We start from the raw sequence: 24,831 nt of genomic DNA on the forward strand, positions 1-24,831 counted from the left end.
CTGCTCGACTGAGACGATGGAAGTTGGTCAATTATTCAGCAGCGTTCCCCGGACTCTCCCTCTAATCCCGCCATGCTCGGCTGGACCCGCGTCAGCAGCTTGTTTCTTTCATACTTTGATTTCTTCAATGTCACTCAATGGAAACATTGTTGGTTTATTTCCCGTTTGAGTTTTGTCTCTTCGTGTCTTTATTTCTCGTGTTTATACTTGCTGTTGTGGATGTGCGCGGTTTGAGTTAAATTCATTTAAAGTAAAAAAAAAAGGTTGCCTGTGATTGTGCATGCTGCATGCTAATCAGGTGTCCTTTGAATGTGACACACACACACACACACACACACACACGGCACATTCGTTTTCCTAAACAGTTGTGAGGCCTTCAGATTGATCTCGATCACTCCCTCCCCCCTCGCATCCAAACAATAAACCTCACCGCCTTTTCTTCTATCCCACCAAATCTGTCATGGAAAAGGAATGCAAACTTGTTTCTGTCTTTTATTTCTTTTCTTCTTACTTTTTTTTTTTTTAAATCTGAAAAGAGTCTTTCGTGCACTGCTGCATAATCTAGGGTTGTCATGGCAACATCCTCCTCATAAGAAGGGAGGGGCCTTGACTGGAAACCATAGTAACAAGTAGCCGGTGCTGGGATGTCCCGTCGGAAGATCCTCACCAATTTTTGTCATTTGAAACGTTTTCTATATAATTAGCTGTTGTTCATGAAAGCTTATATTTTCTACACGGTGCATTCGTTCTCAGAAAATAACGTGACGTTCTTAGGAAGCATTTTTAACACCATTCATGAAGGACGTGCAGCACAAAGTGCTTTAGGAAAGCACAGCAAGTTTCTATGCTGAATAATGAGCAAAGAAATCAAATGAACACGACAAACACGGCAGCAGTGAGAAGGACTTTTCTACTCTGATCTTTTCTTTCTAGGGTGCATATTTTAATTTTTAAGACCAAAAGTAATTTAATCTTGGCTTACACATTGGGTTCACTCGCTTGGAGGTAATGAAGAGAATCACTAGACCGTTAGAGGTCAGAGGTGAGCGGTGACTAGAAACGGGGTTAAAGACGTTGTACTAACAACACAGAGTTCCTTTATGCTCTCAAATTCTATCCACACACAATCACACGCACGTACAACACAAACACTTGTGCTGCATCTGAGTAAAGTGAAATTTATTGAATCTATATGATTTGCTCAACAGAGAAAACCCCATGATTATCTTATGCCCTCATCAATTAACTTAACTAGTGGTCACTTGTTATAATGACGTAAGATTTAAAAAAAATACAAAACCATAAATAAAAAAATCTATGTGGCCCTACCCTCATTGACATACGTCACCTCCCACAAACGGCCTGTTTAACCGCTGAAAGGGAAAAAAAAGAAGAAATTATTTATTAAGCCTATTTTTACACGCGGATGTAATATTGACGAGTGGCTTTGCTTCGCGTGAGCGGATTGGCTGAGGCCGCATCCGGCCGCGGGGGCCTCTCCCTTTTTTTTTTACTGTCGGCGGGTCGCGTCCCCTTTAAGGCGCTCGGGTCAAGGCTGCAGTCAGTGTGCGCAGAGCAGCGTGCGGGACGCTGCGGGGACGAGCGGACACGCAACAAAAAAAAAAAAAAAAAAAAAGTGGCAAAAGCAGCGGACGGATCACCGCCTGTCAGCTGACGCGTGCGTTTGTGCGCGTGCGTGCGCGCGTCGTAGTCGTCGTCACACCGGCAGGTACAGCAACACATCGAGGGGTGAGTGAATTGCATCTTTAAGGAGGCTCTGTTCTTCAGAAAGCGCGTGCTGAGATTGAATGAATGTCCGTTTGATTCTGTGGGAGCCAAAAGAAGCTTTTATTTTTATTCAGAATTCTATTTCTGGATTTTTTTTTTTTTTTAATGCATCTAATCGTACAAAGTGCTACACTTTCTGTGTTGTGTGCTAATTAATTTGTTTAGTGATCTAATTTACAGCAACAGCAGTTTTTTACCCAGTGCACGTCTGCAGCTTGATAAGCAGCAGACGTGCGTGCGTGCGCGCGCGCGTGTCAGCGTCTTAAATTGTGCATGTACCACGGATAAATATTCAGAATTCGTGTCACTAATGGAGACTTTAGCTCTAAAGTTATTTGTGCTAATGAGGTGTAAATATATTCTTAAAATTCCACATTTTTTCATTTTATTACTGTTTTCCCTTTTTGAGTGACTGTAATTAGATTTGATATTAAAGTATAATACAGCTTTAGACAGAAATGATGCAATATGAAGAATTTGTGCATTTCAGCTGCCATGAATGCTTATTTATTGCTCAAAGGCTTTTTCTGGTACCTAAAGGCTGGCTAAAGACTTGTTTATTTTCTGAAAATACTTGCTTTGGTGAGTCAGGGTTAAGGAAACAGAGCTTTAAAAAGCTGTTGACAGGAATTAGATTATTATATCAACTCTAGATACTTTTCCATCCTTGGGGGGGGAGCCAGTCTTGTTGTTTCACACTATTAAAGTCAGCAGTCAGTCTGCCATGGCGGGCTTATCAACTCCGGGTTCGTGCTTGGCAGTTAAACATTAAAATGTGGGGCCTTGTCGCCTAACTTTTAGCATGAAAGCCAATAGAAACATTTCCCAAAAAGGCTGAACTTTTTAACTTTTAAATATAAATTAATCTCCTCCCCTTGAAGGCCGAGCCCTCGTTTTCGCTGCTGCTGCCGTTTGCTTTTCAGTGACATCAGAGGAGCTTCAGTGCAATTCAGTGATTCTCGGAACTGGACGCGGAGGTGATGCATTAAAGGCCCCCCCCCCCCCCCAACATGCTGCAGTACGCTGTGCTGCTGCAGCGCTGCAACGTGGTTAGAGATTTCCTCCGACCTATTGTATACAAATAATAAACATTACAAGCTAAACGAAGGTTGGATTAGTGACGAAAATAATATGTTAGCATCAAGCTAGCATTAGAAAAACATGGCAATGCGATATGTCTACGTAGGGCTGTTGTGTTAGAAGTGTACGGAATACAATCTGATTGTTATTGATGTTGTCATTCAGGCCCGGCAGGCCCACTACGTCGTTGCACTTTGACCTCTCAGGATCGATGGGCATCGGTTCAGCTTCAGCTCTACGCCGCCCGGTTAAAGCGGATCGATTGGCGTTGATCATCAGCCGGTTTAGCGTCTCTTGACTGAACAGGAGCTCGCAGTGTGTCCGTGTTGTCAACCAATCGATGGACGGCGCACAAACCGCAGCAGAGCTCACATCTCGAACATCTCCACCTCTTCGTAGACTGTTAGTTTTATTTTGAATATTTTAAACTAAACAGCTTTTTTTTGTATTTAGACAAATTGAAAGTATTGGTGGTTTTATGAGGAGTCTTGTTCCCTTTTTTGAGGGGGGGGGGTAAATAATGGCCCCGGGGGCAGTGACTATGTTGCCAGGCAACCAGCTGAGAAACAAAGTTCGCTGCAGCCCTCTAGTGGAATCAATCTTCTGTTATTACTCTTGGCAAGAAACAAGTGTTTTTCCCAAAATGTGGAATGAACCATTTAACCCACGCAAAGAGTGATTGAGCAATTGTCAAGATCGGTGTCAATTCCTTTTCTGTTTGACCAGTTCATTAAGAACCTAGTAAACACCAGTTGTCCTGTGAAATATGCAGACGCTGTTCTGATGAATTAACTTTTCAATTGAGACTTTCTTCTCCCGGCAGCTACAAATACTTGAGTGAGTTGGTGTCTGCATTCTCTCACCAGCACCGTCGTACTGTAAAGTGCATGCTGTGCTCCAGCCAGCAGGGGATATCAACGTTGCACAAAAGGAACCTATGATAATTACCGTAAGGACAGGCCATGCTTTCTCCAGCAAACCCAGCTAAGATTTAAACGAGTTGATTCAAACAAGTATGACTGTCTCCCCTTTTTTTTTGTTGAGTGATCTGGTTAAGTGGGAGTAGATCTAGTGAAGGAAAACAGATGCACTTGGATAATTAGTTCAAACTTTGTTTGTGGCCTGCCAATAAGATTAAAGGCCTCGAGAAATGGGAGAAACTCTCAAGGGGCAAACATGTCTGTGTTTTTGTAATGTGTAATGTGATTCTGTCCAGTTTGCGTGTGTATAACCTTTAAAGGAAGAGTAAACACTGTGCTAAATACTGAAAAGAGGCCCAAACGTCAATACCGTTTTGCTTCTGACCATAAATTATACAATGCATGGTAAAATCTTCACTTTCTTTAGCAAACGGTTTGCTCAGCTGTTGTAGAATTTTGATTATAATCGAATCACCCCTGAAGATCTTATTAATGTCACTTGGACCTTTTTTTGATGTGATTTTCCTCCTTTGTGTGTGTGTGTTTGTGACCAACATATTTTTCCTAAAACAAAGCTAACGGTGTGATCCTCTGGGGGGGGCTCCGAATGTGCTGTTTGGTTTTTACCCTGGTGGTTTGTGGGTAACGTAGTTGTAGTTACCGAGTCTCTGGTTCTGCTGCGTCATCTCTGTCGTGTTTACCAGCTTCGCTTCAGTGCACACGGTCCCCCCCCCCCCCCCCCCCCCGCAGTGAACGGGACAGATAGTAACGTGCTTGTTTAGCTGGTGGAAAAACTGCAGTTTCAATCTTTGGACTCTGGTGTTCCATGACTCATTATTCAGATTGTTGTGGTCACTGTGGCTTCCGTTGTGTAACGTCTTGTCACAATAACTTTGACTGTGGCCTGCTCTTGAATTCTCAGGGCAACTTTGTCTCACACTCTGCAATAGAAGGTGCATTTTAAACTCTACAGAGACATTTTAGCTATGTCTTTTAAAAAAAAAAATCTTGTCATTGCAGGGAAAACTAATTTTCTTCTCCTTTTCTTGGAAATGGAGATACAATAATGTTCATGACATCATTGTTCAGCTTTAATCCGTGAGCGGCCAATGAAAGGATTTCTAGTTTCTGTCCTCTCTCTCTCTGCGCCTCCTTCGCTCCTTTATCTGTTCCTCCTCGTCGTGCCTCTCTGGGACGCTTTGCCCCGCCTCCTGCAACCTCACTAAACCCTCTGATTGGTCCGAGCTTCCCCTTCACGTCCCCCCCCTTTTTTTTTTTTTTTTTGCTTCACCCGGTGACTCCCTGTCAGTCTGTGAGGATTACTGTAACAGCTCAGGCCTCCCACATGGGCTGCACTCTCCTCCCTACGCACATTACACACATTACTGCAGCTGATCACACATGAGGAGGATTACGTGACCGAGAGCAGCGTTTTGTTTTTCCCCCCCGAGCAGCAGGAGGAGGAGGAGGAGGAGGAGAGGGGAGTAGCCATGGAGTTTAAGTAAGTGGGATTGTTTTGGATTGAAAGATGGGAGTGGAAAGAGTGAGTAAGATGGGGAAGGAGAGAAGCAGCAGAAAAAAGATTTGCTTATTTACTACAGCGGTGTTTGCATACTGACCCGAAGAATACGTATCCTTTACTCCGCAGATGTGACTCCCAGGTGTGCAGGTGTGCACTTTACTTAACCAAGAAGGTGCATTGTTCATGTGATGAGAAGGAGAGAAAGTCCAGTGTTTGAGCACTGGCGAGACCGTGCGGCCACCGTGGACCTAAGCCCGATGGACCCGGGACCATCTGCCTTTTAGGGCGCTGAGAGGATTTGAAACGCAACAACCGCTGACCTCCGTTTGAATGATTGCGTAGTTTCTTCGTGGCCTTTTCGTATCGCTCGGTGCAGCATCCAGTTCGCGTTGCCGTCTTCCCCCCCCCCCCCCCCCCTCTGGTCACGGCGGTTTTACGAGGTCATGAAAAGTAATACGCGCTCTTATCTCGTGCCCCCAGATCGCACGTTGACTCCCTTCCTCGTTGGTTCAGAGCGCAGCCCTCCGCAAGGCGCCGCAGGTCCTGCGTGTGCTTTTGGGTTTGATCCGTTTGGCGTTAGCCTAGCTTAGCAGAAAGAATGAACCCGGGAGGGCTCTGGCGGGACCCGTCGAGGTTCCCCGCATTGCCGTCTCCAAAGTTCACATTTGTGCTTTAAGACCCATCGAGCCTCGCCTGCGGCCCATAATGTAACTTTCTTTAAAACTGAAATGAGTTGGCTAAAGAGCGACAGCGTGCTCTAAAACCCTCTCCGTGCAGCAGGTAAACTTCACTGTTGGTTAACGTTTGCTGAGGGTCGGGCCCTTTGGCGCTCGGCCCTTCTGTGTTCGTGTCCCTCTGGCTGAGTCCCCTGGGTCGGGACCTTACCACGAGGTCACGGTGGAAGGCCTCGACGCCGCAGATTGAGCAGATTGATTTGGAACTTTTGGGTTGTTTCTTTTTTGTTGTTTTTGTATCTTGAATTGCTTCTCCCCATTAAGGCTAAACATGTATTTAATGCAGATCTCTTCTGCGTATTTTCCTATCTTTCTTTTTTGCTCCGTCATTGCAAACACAGTGAGTCGGCATCATGCACACACACACACACACACACACACACACACGCTATGTGCCAACTACATTGGCCGTGGCTGGGACCCATAACTGCTGTCCTCCTCCTCCTCCTCCTCCTCCTCCTTTCCCCCCCCTCTTTCCTTTCTTCTTCCATTTGTTAGATAACTCGCTCACACGCTCCTGATGTTGCACGTGCTCGCTGCACCGCAGTGAGACAGCATTTATTCCAGACCCAGAGGGGGAGAGAGAGAGAGAGAGGGAGGGAGGGAGGGAGGGAGAGAGAGAGAGAGAGAGAGAGGGAGACGAATGGATGTGACGGACTGCGACCGAGAATGATGGCTCGGTGAGGGAGGGGTCTGAAGAGATGATGTCCAAAGCTGAAAGGCGATCGGGGCTAAAACGACTCTCGTTGACTTCTCTGTGCGCACTCACACACACACACACACACACACACACACACACACAGACACAGAGAGGAGCCGTCGCCCTCTAACGCACCCCGTTGTCTCCTGGAGCGGAGCATCGTGCCGAAAGGGATTTGTTTTGGTTTTTTTTAGTGCCCGTTCCGGGTCACGTGGAGCCGACGTTTGGAGCGGGTGACGCCTGTGGGTCGGCGCATGGATGCAGAACCGTGAGTCTCCGTCCACGCTGCCGCGAGCCGAGCGTTGGGGGGGAAAAGCTGTTGTTTGTCTCAAGCTTAAAATTCCTGCATGTTTTCTAACTTCCTCCGAGTCCCAAACGCCATGAAAGGGATTCCACTGCGGCCTCCGTCATTCCCGCCCCCCCCCCCGTGTCCTCCGCTGCGTGTTTATTTGACGGCTCCATCCAGCAGGAATCGGATCTGATTATGTAAGAGCAAAGCGGAGGTTGCTGCACCCCCGACCCCCCTCCTCCCTACACCCACCGCTCTGTGCACAGTCAGCAGGATTTATTCATCCCACTTTCCCAATGCCCCGTCTGATGTGTCCCGTGCAAGCCGGCGAGTGATTGGCATCCGACCCGAACCGTGGGCGTTGACCTCTCGTTCGCACCCTCCCCCTTTTTTTACGACACATTTATATGAGAGTGGCGTTAAACTCCTTCCTGCTGGAATGGGAACGCAGAATCCTGTTGATTTGTTGAGGTTTTTCGCGGCGAAGGGATGGATGTTTGTCAGCCTGCAGCAACAATGTGACCCAATCGACCCCCCCCTCGGCTTCGTGATGAGGGCGCCGGGGAGAGGGGTGGATGCTGTCGTGGTGGAGCAGAACGAAAAGGAGTCCGTGTCCCTCGGGGGGGGGGGGGGGGGGCCTCCGGTCCTCTGCAGAGGTGGCCCGGTTCTGCTGCGAGACGATAAAAGAACACTGACCCGCTTCCTGTTGTCCGTTTAGCCGCCTCGCATGAGGTCACGGGAAGGTCCAAGGCCACCGGGGGTCGTCGTGAACGCGCCGTGTGCGCGGTGGCGTTGAAGTGTCTATTTGTGTAGCTCAATGCGTTCCGTCTCTCGACCGATGGGACACAGAGAGCCGCGCTCTCACTCTGTGATCAAATATGTGTCACTTAAAGTGCTTTTTCTCTGACTTTTCGCCGACTTTAATGCGCTCCTTCTCGGCATCGAGAGCCGAGCGAGATTAATTCATTCGAATGCACAGAACTCCTTACTATTATTATTATTATCATAGGATGTTTTTACATCAGGAATTTATTGCCATAATATGTCATGACATACATAGAATTTGGCGGTTGGTGCATGACAGCAGACAATAATGGACAACAGATAACGTAGTGCAGCAATAAGATCTAAAATATATGCTATGGGTTAGTACATGTAGGTTAGACCATTATTGACCCAATTCTGAAAGAGTTCTGGTGTCATCCCCCCCCCCCCCCCCCCCCGTTTCTCTCTCTCTCTGCAGGGTGCCGGGTAAGAGCGAGAGGGACCCCTATGTCCGAGCATCAGGATGGCCACCGAAGGCTCCACTATCCCCAGCCCCGTGGTGCGACAGATTGACAAGCAGTTCTTGATCTGCAGCATATGCCTGGACCGCTACGAGAACCCCAAAGTCCTGCCCTGCCTGCACACCTTCTGCGAGAGGCGAGTGGAGTCGTCATGGGATGACGCGATCGGGTGTTTTTAATCGACCGGGTTTTGTGAGATGCAGCAACAAGTGTTTCGGGCACATTTGAGTGTTGATTCACACGAGGCTGTAGGTGCCGTCCTCCTCTCTCACAAATGGCCTTTTGTTTCTGACCCAAACGACTGATTCTTGTCCTCCGGCTGCTTCTGGAGAGCCGTTAAAGCTGTCTAAACTGAAAATTCCTACCTTTTACATAAATACCTCACATGTTAATACTTATGATCCAAACCGATGGTATCCGTTGCGAAGTGAAGTGAAAAATTTGCTGTCGTTTTTAAATCGTTCTTTTGTATTAATCCGTCCTGGGCTTTGATTTATTTCATTCGCCTTTTTACAGGCGCAACCTTGAAAACTGGATTCCAACAGCATCCAAACGTCTCCCAAACCTGTTGTCGTCCTCCAGGTGCCTGCAGAATTACATCCCTCCCCACAGCCTCACGCTGTCCTGCCCCGTGTGCCGCCAGACCTCCATCCTGCCGGAGAAGGGCGTGGCGGCGCTGCAGAACAACTTCTTCATCACCAACCTGATGGACGTGCTGCAGCGGGCGCCGGACAGCCGCAGCCGGGAGGCCGCCGCCCTCGACGCCGACGCCAACGTTCCCACGGCCCGGCTGCTGTCCTGCCCCAACCACGCAGGCAACGTACGACTCGAGCTCACGACGTTCACACCGAAATGTATACATTCTGTATAAAATGTCATGGTAATCCACCCCGGGGGTTAAGATAATTCAGACCAATCCAATCCACTTTATTTGTATAGCACAGTTTAAACAAACAGCAAGGTTACCAAAGTGCTTTACAGAGATACATATAACACTAAAGAAAGACAAACATCGATAGTGACAGCGACCCCAAAGACCACATCAGCTCTCGTGGTGAATCAAAAGCCAGGGAATAAAAATATGTTTTTAGTCAAGATTTAAAAGCAACATATGTTGCCGTAAGCCGGGCTGCAACGAGGCCAAAACAAGCCCATATTTAGGTCTAATCTTTCTTTTCTTTTTTCCCTGCTGCTTAGCTTATGGAATATTACTGCCCGCCCTGTGAGACGGCCATGTGCCAGGAGTGCACGAGCGGGGAGCACGGAGACCACCCGACGGTGCCGCTCAAGGACGTCGTGGAACAACACAAGGCCTCGCTGCAGGGCCACCTAGACGCTGTCAAGAACAGGTACAGCGGCAGCATCACGCCGACGCCGTCGCGCTCACACCACACACAACGACGCCTCCTCCTCCACCTCCTCCTCCTCCTCGTTCCACCCAGGTTGCCAGAGATCAGCTCAGCCCTGCAGACGCTGTCGGAGATCCTGCAGCAGCTGACCAATCAGAAGAGCGCCATCGAGGGCGGCATCCACGCCACCTTTGACGAGCTGCAGAAGACCCTGAACGTCCGCAAGAGCGTGTTGCTGATGGAGCTGGAGGTCAACTACGGCCTCAAGCAGAAGGTGAGGAGGGGGGGGGGCGCAACCGGGTGGAGAGGAAACAGGCCGGCTGCTTTTTATGTTCGGTTTAGACTTTGGTCTCTATGATAAGATTTTTTTTTTTAATTGACTCAAACCACTTTGCGATCGCTATTGACCTCTTGGGGGGGGTTGCAAACTGGAGGCTCTGGGTTTTAATCTCAAATACTTTTTTGAATGTATAACAACAGGAAATAATACAGAAAGAAACAATAGAAATAACCATTAACTCAATTATAATCCACTTTTGGAAAGCTTTTAATCCATCAGACCTGTGTCTCAGGCGGTCTGATAGGCATTAGCAGGAGGGGGCCGAGGGGGGGAGGGAGGGTGGAGGTCTCCAGCCTATGAGCTCCTCCAGGCAAAATACTGGAGCTTGAAGGGAAAGTGGGAAATGTGACTTGTTGCGGCTGGTGGCCAGAGGGGGCCAGAGGGGGCCAGCGTGCTGCGTGCGCTCTCTGGGTGTGTCACGTGACCAGCGAGGGGGGCCGCATACACCTCCGCTCCTCCTCATGCTCGTCTGCATTCTCGCAGCACGCTAGTTTCCACAGAGTGTGGATTAGTGCAAAGAGAGCGACAGAGTGGAGGGTTGGACACGGTTCACTTTCGGGGGACGGAGGACTTAATGGCCTCTCTTGTTGGAGAAGAGGAGGAGGAGGAGGAGGAGGAGGTGTGTGATGGTGCGATGAGGGTGAGTCTGTTTTGGTGCCGCTGTGAGAATCTGCCTGTGTAAGCAACAAAGAACTTCTATTACAAATACAACTACGTTCATTGGTAGCAGCCTTCTGATGTTAGAAATTGTTATTTAGCTATGAGTTTGTGGGGTCAGGTGACACTCGGGATAATCCGTGTTACTTTGCACATTGGTTCATGCATATAATACGTGTTTGTGTGTACTACACAACCCAATCAGCTCAGATCCTCCCCTTCTCCCTTCCGCCGGCATGCTTTGTTTTGACTCGTCAGTCCCTTTTTTTTCTTCTTTTTTTTTTTCAAACCCCACTGCAACTCTGCTGCCCCCTGGCGTGTGTTTGCGCGCACCAGGTGCTCCAGGCCCAGCTGGATACTCTGCTGCGGGGCCAGGAGGCCATCAACAGCAGCTGCGACTTCGCGGAGCGCGCCCTGAGCCACGGCACCGAGGCCGAGGTGCTGCTGGTGAAGAAGCAGATGAGCGAGCGCCTCGCCGAGCTGGCCGGCCGGGAGCTGCCCCTGCGGCCCGGCGAGAACGACCAGCTGGACTTCGCGGCGGAGACGGAGGGGCTGAAGAAGTCCATCCACAACCTGGGCGCCATCCTGACGACCAACGCGGTGGCCTCGGAGACGGTGGCGACGGGCGAGGGCCTGCGCCACTGCGCGGTGGGCGTCCCCACCTCCGTCACCGTCACCACCAAGGACAAAGACGGCGAGCTGTGCAAGGTGGGCAACGCGGTCATCGCCGCCGACATGGCCGCCGCCGACGGGAGCAGGGGGCAGGGGGACGTGGTGGACAACAAGAACGGCACTTACGAGTACTCCTTCACGGCTCCCAAAGAGGGCACCTTCAGCCTGTCGCTGCGTTTGTACGAGCAGCACATCAAAGGAAGCCCCTTCAAGGTGAAGGCCACCAAATCCGCAGACGTGTCGCAGGGTTCGGAAGGCGTCAAGAAGAGGCTGAAGTCTCCGGGCAGCGGACACGTCAAGCAGAAGGCCATCAAGAGGCCGGCCAGCATGTACAGCACGGGCAGGAGGAAAGAGAACCCCATCGAAGACGACCTCATCTTCAGAATCGGTGAGAAGTGTTTTTAGTGTGTGCAGCGTTTGAAAATCCTTGTTGTCTTTACATTAGTGCATGAAGTATAATTTGAAAATATTAACTGATAAATGTGTTGTCCAAAAATGATCAGAGAAACAAAAGTGAATATATAAAAAATATTTTGAAAATATATATTTCTATTATATATATTAAAATATATATTTTTTTTTACTTCAAATTATTAAAAAAAAATCAAAAGTATATTTATATTCATCCAAATATATTAGGCTAAATATGTTACAAACTAATATTTTACACTTCTTTTTCCCATGACATTTTTCCACCCAATATATATGTTGACTCTTTTTTCAAAACATGCTTTGAACTACTATTGTTTTTTTTTTTTCGATGCCTTTTTTCGCCCCAACATTTTTTTTTTGCAAATTATTTTTCGAACTAATATTTTTTACATTTTTCCCACGACATTTTTCAACCCAACATGTATGGACTCTTTTTTTCAAAATATTTTTTCACCTAATATTTTTTTACTTTTTCCATCTTCAGTCTGGTGAATAAACAAGCAACTGAAGAATTGGCCAGTGGATTAAGCCGCTCATACAAAATACATAGTTTCAAAAAAGGATATCAAACCATTTAAACAACTGCAAAAATACAGTCATCGTGCATTAATATATTTCATGTTTTTTAAGGCACAAAGGGAAGAAACAAAGGGGAGTTCACTAACCTGCAGGGGGTGGCTGCCTCTTCTCTGGGGAAGGTGCTGATAGCAGACAGCAACAACCAGTGTGTCCAGGTACAAAAACGCACCCAACATTTCTGGTTTTCATTCATTACTTCAACATCTTTTGACGCCTCCTGGTGTGCCGCAGGTTTTCTCCAACGACGGCCACTTCAAAAGTCGCTTCGGCGTGCGCGGCAGGACGCCGGGGCAACTGCAGCGGCCGACCGGCGTGGCCATCCACCCAAACGGTGACATCATCATTGCCGACTACGACAACAAATGGGTCAGCATCTTCTCGAGCGAAGGCAAGTTCAAGGTATGTCGGGTTTTCCACGTCTTGCCCGTCGTCATTTGCTTCGGTATCTGATGCCCCTGTTGGAAAAAGAAAATCTGAGGCCCCGCCCCCATCCCCAAACCCCCCCCCCCCCTCCTCTTGTCCAGAACAAGGTGGGCTCGGGGAAGCTGATGGGCCCTAAGGGCGTGTCGGTGGACAGGAACGGACACGTCATCGTGGTGGACAACAAGGCTTGCTGCGTCTTCATCTTCCAGCTCAACGGCAAGCTGGTCACCAAGTTCGGTAACCGAGGCAACGGCGACAGGCAGTTTGCAGGTACACTCAATGGTAATACGCGCACTCCCCCCCCCCCCCCCCCCCCGCCCGCCCCCCCTCCCACCACATCCGCCCCCGCCGCCGTCTCGCCAGCGCACACGTGCATGTGGAATGAGGACGAACCCGTCACCCTTTTGACTTCTGAGACATGGAGAGAAAATAAGATCAGAATTTGCATGGAAACGGTCCGTTTGTTTTCTAAAGCGAACGCCTGTGTGAAATGGATGAAATAATATGAGACTTTTCTACGTGTCCTTTTCAAGGGCCTCACTTTGCTGCTGTCAACAACAACAATGAGATCATCGTGACCGATTTCCACAACCACTCCGTCAAGGTGAGTGTAACGTCAGAGGGGGGCACTACACACCTTAAAGATATTTAGAAATGCTCCTTTTGCCCTTCTAGCATCTATTCAAACTATTGTGAACACCAATGTTGGTTGATTTATCCCCATTTACTTTATTTAAAAAAAAAAAACTAAATCCAGGTGTTCAACACAGAAGGCGAATTCTTGCTGAAGTTTGGTTCAAACGGCGAGGGCAACGGGCAGTTCAACGCCCCCACGGGGGTGGCGGTGGATGTCAACGGAAACATCATAGTGGCCGACTGGGGCAACAGCAGGATACAGGTCATCGCTTAAATCTTCTGCCTCACTTTGTAACGTTTTAAACCATTTTTTAAAAAACAAGTTGCTCTAATGTTCATAAATGAAAAAAGATGTGAGTTTAAAAACCGCAAACACGGTAATGTTCCACTTTCCCCATTTATTTAGTCCGCATTATACCTCAATGAATTGTTCACAGTCTGGGACATGTTAATGACCAGTAACATGTTATTTAACACTGTAAATAAAATACAAATGCATCAAATTAGTAGTAAAGCTTTTTGAGTTAAATATCATTGGTCATCAAAAAAAAAACCTTATTGATTTTGTTTGAGTGATTAAAAAATGGTTAAAAATACCATTTTAAAGCCAGAAATCCAGATTGAAGGGGGGGATATAACACAATATCTGTGATGCTGTAATGGTCATGGGGGTCCAAAATAGTTCCTTTTTATTGGAACGCGTATAAATGATGGGGCTCATTCGTCGGTCGCTTCGGACATACATACTAGACAACTCTAGTGTATGAATGGAATCGAAAAAGGCCGCGCTGAACTCGTATTTCTCCCCCTTTCAGGTGTTTGACGGCAGCGGTTCCTTCCTCTCTTACATCAACACGTCGGCGGACCCGCTGTACGGCCCTCAGGGTCTGGCCCTCACCTCCGACGGACACGTCGTGGTCGCAGATTCCGGCAACCACTGCTTCAAAGTCTACCGCTACTTGCAGTAGCCCGTCTCTGTCGACGCACGCACGCATGCATGCATGCACGCACGCATGCATGCACGAGTGTGAGGAACCGTTCACGTTCACGGATGGGCCATTCGTAACCTCGTTCACGTTCCGTTTGCATTCCACACACTTAGAAAAACTAAAGCTTAAGTATTGTACATATGTTAGACCTTTTTTAATTGCTGTGATGTGGCAGGAGAACTGGGAAAAAAATAAAGTTATTGCACTTGTTCCTAAAACCACTGGTCGTACACTGTTAAATGAGATGAAGTAAAGTCATAGTCTAATTAAAATTAAAGGGGTAAGCTAGTTCCAGTGACGGCAGCTTCCTGTAAAATGCTCTTAAAAGTCCTCACATTTTGCCTGTTCACTTAAAAAAAAAACACACACTGTAGGTAGCGGGGTATTGTAGAGCATGATTAGGCTTCTCGTGCATGTTGTCTTTACTAATAAGTGCTGTGCACAATGGTTTTTAAATTGATCAAATCTATATGAAGGGAAAAACTGTTTCAAATACAACCCTTCTGTCTATCATGTGAAAAATGATTCGTAATAAATTTAAATGAATAAACATGTGGTTATTAAAGTAAGCTGATAACTTTGTTTTTCTAAAACCACAAATTGTGTTTGTTTGTGCAAGACAAGTGAGATTGGTTCCTTAATTGATCACAACACAAACGAAAGCCACTAGACGTATGTTGATTTTAAAAATACTGAAAATATAATTAGTGAAAATGTGTATTCATCATGCTGCAATTCAGGTTTAATCCATTATCAGAGAGCTGCAATCACATGTACCCCTTTCCTACTAATCAGAATATATTGATCGATCTTCCAAAACAACGCAATATATAGTCAACAGCTGAGGTGTGTGTTGTAAAAAGGGAAGTGTGCTTCTGTTGGAAAGCCTTAGTCAAAGTGTGCCCCTCATTGAGCGCAGTTTTCCGTATAAATCTGGTCATCCATTTTCTACACAATCCTGTTAAATGATTTGTTTCCATTGTCCTGTTTATATTTGTAATGCCAAATGGAATTAAAGTGCCCACAGGAATGAATTGTGTGTTTGGTTGATTTTGGTGTCGTTGTGTACTTACTGCAGCTTGTGATAAGATCCATTAATGATTAACTTCCATAGCTGCTGTTATTTTCTTCTATTGTCACGTCCTGTCAATATTTAAGCAACGCGTGTTATTGGCCGGCAGAGGGCGTCAGAATCCCCTGAAGGGAAATCAAGCAACGTCGCTCTTCCCGTTAAAGTAATGCTGCCTTCAGTTGCAGTCGGAAATTATGTCACCGCAGTCGAACACGACGCGCAAGGACACCAAACGTTGGGAACGGAAGCGTGTTACTACGGTCCACCGCCGCCCTATCATTTAACGTTGCAGAACAAAAGCGTTATTTTCCCGTTAGCCTTTTAAAATAAATACAACTTAGCACATTGATCGGGGTAACAAGTTTGTTTTACGTAAAAATAAATTTACGAGGATCCTTGAAAGCAGCACAAGCATTCCGCGGGAATTTCGGTCCTACGAATGTTTTATTTCTTGTTTGGGTGACAGACATTAGCTCAGAACAACATATCGTGATTAAAACCATTCATGACAGTGGACGCCGCCGCCACAGCCAACGCAATAAAATGGTAAGCACACGTTCCCATTTAGCCGCTTTTAAATTTGATAGTGCTCTCAGGAGACTACCGACGCTTACCTGTGTGTTAGCGTTATCAAGCTAGCTCCGAGCTAACGATCACGTCCTATATTACGGTTACACACTTAACGTAACTTGTCAACAATGGTGGTCATTTCACGGTGTTATATCGATAGCTTTAATTAGCGTTGTTGTTACCCTCGTCTCAGTAACGTGAGTGCGTGTATCTGATCTGAGATTCATCAGTTTACATATTAGAAATATCCATTAGCCTGCAGCACGAATAATACATCATAAGTACGTCATGTGTAATATCCCGAAGAGCCCAGTCTGTGGCGACCTGAAGCTGTGTACGTCAACAAGGAAGAGGCTCAGCTATCAATCCGTCACAGTGTTTACTGTAACTACAGTATGGTGACGTTATGTTACTTTGCATCTGTTCCAGTCAAAGAAGAAAGGACTCAGCTTGGAGGAGAAGAGAACTCGCATGATGGAGATTTTCTTTGAAACTGTGAGTTTTATACGAGTCATTGTTGGTATGCATTTTATTTTCTTTAACACGATTGGAAACAGAAAGTGTATTGATTTAATTTAGCTGATATTCCTTTAGGCTTTGTGAGTAAAACAAAGGCCAACATGCAAACAAGCACTAAAACATAAATAGACCTGCAGCGACTTCATGCTGCAGGAGGCTGTGTTCTAATATTAAACCTCTTAACAAATACAGAACAGTGTGTTCTTGGTCGTGGGGTCCTTGATAGATCATCGACCCATACAAAGAGCATTGCTTACTAATCTGGTTTAACAAAGTCAATAATATATTTGTTTTCATTAGAAGAGTTGTCAGTTTAAGTCTCACAACTGGAAGTCATTTTGATCAAGTAACAATATGCTAGTAATAAAAGTTAATAAAGCTGTAATGTCATCAAATCAGGCATATTTTAAGCTGCCAAAACAAGATTATAATGCTAGAAAATACTTGGAAAGGCATTCTATTCCAGGCAAATATGATTAGACATAATTGAAATAGTTCCTTTTGTGTGATACTATGATGAAGACTAACACTAATGAAAACCATGTTCTTTTATCCTCTTTGTAGAAAGATGTGTTTCAGCTGAAGGACATTGAGAAGATCGCCCCGAAGACCAAGGGAATAAGTGAGTAATGAGTAATGGAGCGTTTAAACGGTCTGTAAACGTGCGTCCAGCTCAGCTTGTGTTCAGATTCGGAAATATGTTTCCCCCCACCGGCTGCCACTGAATAAATAAATAAATAAAACAACTCTAATGGTTTGTATAGACATCGCTCTATTTTAAGAAAAGGAAAACACGCATGTGGGAGCTGAGTCTGAGCAGGACACAGGAGAGATTTCCATGGGGAAAAGCATAATGTACTATTAGTTAGTTTTTCCCTATGTTTTTGATTTGCTTTCATTTTAAGACTCTGCACCACACTGGTCTCATCTTCATACAAGTTGATTTAATCAACATATTGATCTAAAATCCTGTGTTCATTAGAAATGTACTCATTACTATTCTTGGAAATTCAGCATAAAAAAGAGCCCTGCAGAAGTAGGACTTAACTAAAAGCATCCAGGAATAAGAAGTATAGGCATACATTGGTGTTGTTTCCCCAATAGGTGAACATTCAAAGAAAAATAATGATTTGTTTTATTAAATTATGAACAGAGCTGCAGCGTGCAAAGCATCTATAAATACAAGAAATGTTCTTTTGAGCAAAATACCCTATAATAATAATAATAATAGTAATAATAATGTTTATTCCCAAAGACCACAGAGTCAGTGTAAACACTGTTGCATTCTTTAAAATATTGTGGCGACATGCTGGCAACGTGACCAACCAGGATCAGCTGTTGCCATCCTAACTGTACCTAGTCCTTAGCATCGGAGGAGTCTTGGAGGAGTCTCGTCGTGCGCGGCAAAGCAAACACATTCCCTCCATGTCATCATGGAGCTCCACGTTATGAATGCTGAGGGAACATTTCAAATCAATATGAGAACGTGGAGTTTTCAAAGCTGCAGAGGAACAAAGCTGTGTTGTGTGGGTGACCAGGGGAGGTTTTTTTTTTTTTTTTTAAGTGGACACAACATTAATCCGGGGAAACTGGATTGTGTTACTGATTAAAAGCACATGTTTTGGTCTCCCTTACTTGGGCATGATGTAGTTAGTGAGTGATGAGGGAAGGGGGTGGGGGACAAGCGAGCTGTGTTAGTGGCACATTTTTCTGTTGAGGAAGAGAACATGTGAGAAAGGGGGCCATGGGAGTGATCTCGGTTAAACCGAACAAAGAGTCGCAGCGACACACTGGCCACCATTGGGAGGCCGAAGGGGACCAAAAAGCTGTTTTAAATAACACGAAAAGACTGAAGTCGTGCAAACGCAAAAGCATGGTCAAACCATTTGGAGTGTTTTTCATTCTCAAACCCTCGCTTTAAAACATTCTCTTGTCGCTTTTCAACGTCCTCGCAGCCCCCGACGCAGCAGATGAGCTCTTTCAGTTTCACAGAGGCTCGGCAGAGCAAAACGTGTGGGAGTATCACATTTCACCGCTGACTCTGTTCGAGGTGGAACTCCTGCTCTCTTACATCCTCTCACGGATGAGCATAAAAGGGACCAGATAGGCTGCAGATGTGTGGGTTCAGTCGAACATTTGAGTGGGACGCTTTGCCCGTAAAAATGAGACCTGTAAAAAGAAAGAAAAAAAAAAAATCCTCAGTAGAATAAAATATTGTATTTGACACCAGAGAGAGATTCAACATCACCTAAAGCCTCCCTAAGCTCATAACAATCACACCTCTGCTAGAAATCCTCCTGCCACAAATCAAGCCCCTAATCCACAAACGGCATTCGCTGCTGGGAAGGTAATAATAGAAACTGAAGGATTGTGGTTCTTTAAATGTAGGCGGTGTACCCCCCCCCCCCCCCCCCCCCCTTCTGTTGCTCTTAAGCTCCGATGTCGGTGAAGGACGTTCTGCAGAGCCTGGTGGATGACAACATGGTGGACTGTGAGAGAGTGGGCACATCAAACTACTACTGGGCCTTTCCCAGCAAGGCCCTGAACACCTGCAAGCACAAACTGGAGGAGCTGCAAGCCCAGGTGAGTTTTTGTCCCCCCCCTGCCCCCCCCCCCCCCCCCCCCCCCCCCCACCACCCAAAGCTCCAGATGTTTCCAAACAAAACACCAAACCAGGACAGATCGTCCTGCTCTAAACAGCTGGTGGCGTGCAGCAGTCCCGGGTGTGTTGATCCACACTAACTGAATTATACATGGATTTCTTTTTTTAATTAGTGCGTCTTTTATTTATTTATTTTTTTCTTCACAATTTCAGTATTCAAAATAAACAGAAGAGCGATCAATAATTCTGACTCAACTCTTGAGCATCTGAGCTGGCTGACAGACGGCGTGAGGGCGGCGACCCCTCAGACCTGGCCGCCGGCATGAGTTCGATCACGTAGAGCAGCGATCCGATGTGCGATAATACCGCGAGCGCCACAATGTCCAGAAGATCATTAGCACGTGGAGGTCTAAAATATGTCATCATGTGACCAGAGGGGACATTTGTACACCTCATTACTACTGTCTGCTAGCTATAAAACATGCATGGAGATAACACTGCTTCCCGTCTTTATGACGTTTTAAGTACCATTTGCATCCCTAGCTATTAATATCTATAAACCATTGACCTCGTATTGGCTGGTGAGCGATTGGGATTTTGAGTTCGTATGTAGGTGTTACAAGCTTTCATAACTGTGGTCGAAGACCTGCTAAACAGACTGTTGGTTGCTCTCAGTGACTTTTCCACCACTTTCAACCTCAGACATGTATTGTACTATGACGGAATACAGGAAAATCTACGTCAAATCGACTGTAAGACTTCTTTTTTTTTTTTTTTTCTTTGAAGATTTCTGAAGCCAAACAGCGGAAAGTGTCTGTGCAGAAAGCTGTTGAAAAAGCGACCGTGGGACGAGAAGATACAGTAAGAATATTCATTCACGCTTCCACCTTGTTTGGAATTTTTTTTTCTCTCTAACCAAGCGATTGGTTAAAAAAAAAAAGAATAGAAAAGAAAGTCGACAAATCCATGTCAATTCCCCTAAATGCCCCGTGTCTGTGCAGAAGGAGAGAGGCGCTCTGCTGGAGGAGCTGCAGGCTCTGAAGGAGGAGCGCACTCTGCTGCAGGCCGAGCTGGAGAAGCACCGAGAGTGTGACCCCGAGGTCATCGAGGACATGAGTGAGTACAGACGCAACGCGGCCGCTTACCTGAAAAATGCCTCTCCTTTTCTTTCGATTCTTCTCGCATCTAACTGGGTGCAATCAGCTGATGGCGCTGGATTCACAAGCCATTCGGCCCGTAACGTGTGTTTATTGGAGGGTTCGACTGTCGATGGAATGTTACTCTTTGAGCGGTTCTTCGCAGACGCCAAGAAGCATTTGACGGGTCTAGGAAAAAGACAGCGGACTGGATTCCAACAGTCGCGATTTTCATCTTATCCAGAAGAGTTGTGCTGCGGCCAAGAGACACTCAACCTACTTTTAACTAGTGGTTTCACACCCGGTAATGAATGGAGAATTGTGCACGAGGAGCTGGTCCATTTCAGCAAAGTCTCCCGCAAACGGTCAAACACGGGAGTGACTAAAAAATCACAGTTTCTTGCGGGTCACATTGAATGGCGTGTGGCAAGCAGTCACTCAAGTTGAGTTCAAGTTCAAGAGTTCGCTTTAAAAAAAATAATAATTGCGGCCTGAACTACAAACTGGTGGCGAGTTGATACAAGCTGCGTGAACAGAAGACGTGGCGTCAGCTCCCATGGCCCTTTTAAGAATATTTTGCAATACCGTGGAAGCTCTGACCTCCTTAGTTTAGCGTTAAAAGTTTATAGAAAAGACGACGGCGAGGCCACCGTCCGTCACTACAAACATCCTGCACCGCCTCTGGGTCATGTGACAGCCGACCTGTGGCAGAGAGGGCGCGTTGTCTTGTGTGTGCACATGCAACGTGTGTGTTGCCATAAACAATACCTGGATACCTCATGATTAACTCTTGTTTTCTCCATTTATGTACCTTTTACACTTTTTTTTAAGTGCATGCAAAGGAATTTTGATCGCAGCAAATGCACCAGGACAACAACTAACATATCGTGTATAATATCACACAACACATTAAGCCGTGGAAAACCCCACGTGTCGGTCGTAGTTATTACGCACAGCCGCAAGCCAACGACTGGACAAACAACAAGGTTTTTTATTGAAGCTGGATTGGTCGGGCACCACACACAGCAGGAGCGGTGAAAGGTGGAGCTCACAGGTGCACGACAGGTGTGACACTGTGAGCAAGCCGAGTTAAGACGTTGGACTAGAACCCTGCTGCAAGTCTCGAGTGACTCGTCTTCCTTTTTGTTTACGGGTTTGCAGTGAACGTTGTGTGTTGCGCGCTGGCCTCATTTATTGGTAGATATTTGACATCTGTGCACGCTATTTGTTATGTCGTCTCAATGAATGTAGGATTGTGTAACGCGAAAATGAGTCACGCGGGCCTGTGAGTCAGAAGCTTTCTCGAACTGTGCCTCTCCCTTTGCGGGCTGCTATTTATCTTTGTGGGTATCAATGTGTGCTTTTCATTGTTGACACTCAATAAATGCTGACGGGGCGGTCGCTCGGAGTCGATGACACAATCGCTGGTGGCGTCCTTGGACCATAACGCTCCGGGGGGGGGGGGTGGGGGCGAGGTTTCTTTGTGACAAATTGAGAAGAAATCTGCCAAACCTCAGGAGCAGCAGCAGCCCAGTGCCTCTCGCAGCCCAACGAGGGTCCGTTGATGGTTAATGCCGATTCAATAAGCGGTTATTTCCTGAAGTGATTGTCCCAGGCGCTTAGCAACCACACTTGTTACCTGCTGCTGTTGTTCTCGGATCCCGTTTCAAGTGTCACTTTAAACTTGAGAGCGATCCAGTCTGCGAGGTTGTTTGTTTGTTTGTTTTTTTTCTTCCCCCCCAGCCACAGCTGCAGGTGACGTTTAGACTAAACTGTCCACTTGAGTCTTAATAGTCCACCCGCCACATGTTCGTCGAGTGGCTGCGGCCACCCGGCCACCTGCAGGTGATTGTTTTGCTGCGCCGCAGCATATTTGGATCCACTTTCCCAGAGTTTGGCCTAATTCACATTCGCACAGCATGCGGCGTCTTCTTTGACGAACGAGGATCGCAAAGAAGTGCTGAAGACGCGCTGGTGGCCTGCAGCACAAACGCGGACGTTGATGTTCTGTTTCGATGATGTAACGCAACTGTTTTCACTCTTTACACGGCAAAACACATGTACGTATAAAGCACCATATTGATCATAGGTTTTGTTTTGCAGGAAAGTCAAATGTTGTAGCGAAAGAAGCGGTTTCCAGGTGGACAGGTGAGTTCTTTTCTCTTTTTTTTTTTAAAGCACTTTCTGGAAAGATAATTAGTTGATCCTAACCCCAGAAGGAGAAACGAAAATTTTAAGGCTGTTCTCTTGCCAAAAATGTGATGGTTTGTGCTTCTAAAATGTGGATTCTTTATTTTTACAGAATAATATATTTAAATTGTTTGGGTAATAAAATGTCAGTAACAAGGAAGTAATGCAACAGCAACAATATGAGGTTTTAAAATGACTTTGTAGGTGATCTGTTTTGTATTTCTTTTCACAAACAAACCCATGAGCTGGAATCAGTAACCATTTTAAACAAATTGTTGTCTCTGAATATTCATTTAATCTTGATAATCCCTGGCAGGTCTTAATCCATTGATTACTCTTTTAAAGCACCAGCTGTAAACGCACTTTGTGTCCAACGTGTCCCCTCCCTGTGCCTTCATTGGCCTGAGCGGTAACCGTGGAGACAGCCGACCGTTTTGGGGATCGTTGTAACCAGCCGGTCCTGTGGTGCTTTGACTCTTTGGGGTCAGACGTGCCTCCTAAAAGCTGTGCAGGTTTTTTTTTTTTTCTTCTTTTTTGTCGACACACTGTTGCTTCACTTGCGTCGAACGATTCAATTTATTTTTTTTATTTTTTTTAAAGCTCTGAGTCATTTCCGCCTCTTTCGTGACTTGTACTTCCCTCATCTGGGGCAAGGACAAGACTCCACAAACACACAAAGTGTTTCCTCGCAAGCGCGGCGTACAGCAGCCGTTGGTGTGTGTGTGTGTGTGAGAGTTTATTTTTTTTTTTCCAAACAAAACATTAAACATGCCCCGCTGTAACGGCCGCGTGGCTGGCGTCGCTTCAGCTTCAAGTGACGACGGCGTTCCACGTAATGAATCGCCCCGCGGCTGCAAAAAAACTTTAAAACATGGAGTTCGGCGGCTTCCACTCGATTGCCCTTTGGCCCCTGCACACACACACACACACACACACACACACACGCGCAGTAAATCACTTGCACTGGAAGTGCTCTTTGTCAAATCAGACCCGAAGTACAGTGAGTGAAAGGCGTGATTCAGAGAGCTTGATAAGACTGGCGTTAATCCACAGGAAGCTATTTGATCTGTTCTTCAAACGGGGGACGCATCCTCAGCTTGTCTCCTGATTCTCTGGTTGTTTGTGATTAGAGCCACAGTGACCGTTATCCAGACTCAAATACAGATTGATTATGTAGATAATATAAAGTGTACTTAATATAATGGGCATGTTATCCCTGTACGAGTTGACTTGTGTTGCAAACATGAAGGAAGACTCTCCAATTAGACCAAGGGAAAATTCCTCATTGTGCATCATCAAATTCAAGAAGTATTGTATTCTGAATTATGTCTAAATAATGTGCTTTGAAAAGCCTTTGTACGGTGCATCAGGAAAGAGCCTTGTGTAATTATATTCAATCACCATCAAGGGTATTATTTAGTCAAAGAAAACGGCAGTTGTCGGATGAATTGTATTGCACGTATTTCGTCTCATGTGAACAGAGATTTCAATTCCTGTTTTCAGACAACGTTTTCGCCATCAAGTCGTGGACGAAGAAGAAGTTCTCCTTTGACGACAGCCGCATCGATAAAGCCTTCGGGATCCCCGAGGATTTCGACTACATGGACTGATCTTTTATTTTTTTTACCAGAGCTCCTGGTCGCAGTAAACGGAATAATCCGTGTTAAAGCTTCGGTTTTGAAGCCCGTGTGCCCCGTTCCCCGCAGTCTCAGTTTCTCGTTCTCCCATGTTTCTATTGTGGCTGAGGCAGATGAACTTTACCGGCCGATGTGCTGCAACCAGAAAAGAGCAGCACGGAGCATGCGTGGCTGTGGGGGGGGGGGGGGCGGGGCTCGTCAGTAGCCTGACTTTTGGGACACCTGTTTGCATGAAAACCGAGAGCCCCGCTTTGATGATGGAAAGTAATCTACACTCGACACATCTGTGGAGCCAACGGTCTTAATTCAAATGGTTCCAACAGATGGTTTGGAATCAAATCATTGGGCTTTTTTTTTTCTTTTCTTTTTTTTCCTGAAAGGAAAAATAAAAAAATGCAACCAGCCCTGGATATGTTAAAGATACGTTTTGTAGATATTTTCAGCATGTTTTCTTTTTTTGCTGAACCCTCCTGTCATGTTGCCCCAAATAATAAAATGTCCCACGAGCCGCTTTCTGCAGTTTTGTATTCGTTTCTAAAACTCAAAAGTTTACAAATGTACAAACATCCGGCCTACTTTCTTTTGTGCTCGCAAAGTCTTTAGAAATTACCACCGAAACATGACAAAATCTGTCACAAAAGCACATTCTTTTTACGGCTCCGCGCAGCGAACAAAAAAAGGAAGCCCGTTTGTTATGACATGTTCGAGG

General features: G+C 46.1%; 2 protein-coding genes across 7 annotated transcripts; both read left to right on the forward strand.

Annotated features, from left to right (window-relative positions):
• The first annotated feature begins 1,552 nt into the window (after nt 1–1,552).
• trim2a (tripartite motif containing 2a) lies at nt 1,553–15,430 on the forward strand. Of its 6 annotated transcripts, none has more exons than XM_037471343.2 (12): nt 1,553–1,749; nt 8,277–8,455; nt 8,836–9,139; nt 9,517–9,668; nt 9,762–9,942; nt 11,002–11,725; nt 12,400–12,503; nt 12,580–12,747; nt 12,873–13,053; nt 13,305–13,375; nt 13,529–13,669; nt 14,223–15,430. In XM_037471343.2, exons 2-12 carry the CDS (start codon nt 8,322–8,324, stop codon nt 14,373–14,375), a joined length of 2,313 nt encoding a protein of 770 aa, XP_037327240.2. In that variant the 5' UTR covers nt 1,553–1,749; nt 8,277–8,321; the 3' UTR covers nt 14,376–15,430. The 6 variants fall into 6 exon arrangements, with proteins under 6 accessions (XP_037327240.2, XP_037327239.2, XP_037327238.2 ...); XM_037471342.2 differs by lacking the exon at nt 1,553–1,749 and adding an exon at nt 5,090–5,289; XM_037471341.2 differs by lacking the exon at nt 1,553–1,749 and adding an exon at nt 6,651–7,012.
• A 269-nt stretch (nt 15,431–15,699) lies between these two features.
• On the forward strand, nt 15,700–24,310 carry mnd1 (meiotic nuclear divisions 1 homolog (S. cerevisiae)). The gene is made up of 8 exons (XM_037472909.2): nt 15,700–16,014; nt 16,468–16,533; nt 17,122–17,179; nt 18,992–19,140; nt 19,946–20,020; nt 20,161–20,275; nt 22,399–22,443; nt 23,989–24,310. Exons 1-8 carry the CDS (start codon nt 16,012–16,014, stop codon nt 24,093–24,095), a joined length of 618 nt encoding a protein of 205 aa, XP_037328806.2. The 5' UTR covers nt 15,700–16,011; the 3' UTR covers nt 24,096–24,310.
• Nucleotides 24,311–24,831: the final 521 nt, after the last annotated feature.

This window comes from Pungitius pungitius, chromosome 9 (genome assembly GCF_949316345.1).
Source record: "Pungitius pungitius chromosome 9, fPunPun2.1, whole genome shotgun sequence".
Classification (NCBI taxonomy): Eukaryota; Metazoa; Chordata; class Actinopteri; order Perciformes; family Gasterosteidae; genus Pungitius; species Pungitius pungitius.

Coding starts and splice junctions, on each gene's coding strand:
- trim2a (XM_037471343.2), top strand. CDS start 8,322: ATGGCCACCGAAGGCTCCACTATCCCCAGCCCCGTGGTGCGACAGATT. Junction 9,669..9,761: donor CTAGACGCTGTCAAGAACAG/GTACAGCGGCAG, acceptor CGTTCCACCCAG/GTTGCCAGAGATCAGCTCAG. Junction 12,748..12,872: donor CGAGCGAAGGCAAGTTCAAG/GTATGTCGGGTT, acceptor CCTCTTGTCCAG/AACAAGGTGGGCTCGGGGAA.
- mnd1 (XM_037472909.2), top strand. Junction 17,180..18,991: donor CCCGAAGACCAAGGGAATAA/GTGAGTAATGAG, acceptor GTTGCTCTTAAG/CTCCGATGTCGGTGAAGGAC. Junction 20,021..20,160: donor CCGTGGGACGAGAAGATACA/GTAAGAATATTC, acceptor GTGTCTGTGCAG/AAGGAGAGAGGCGCTCTGCT.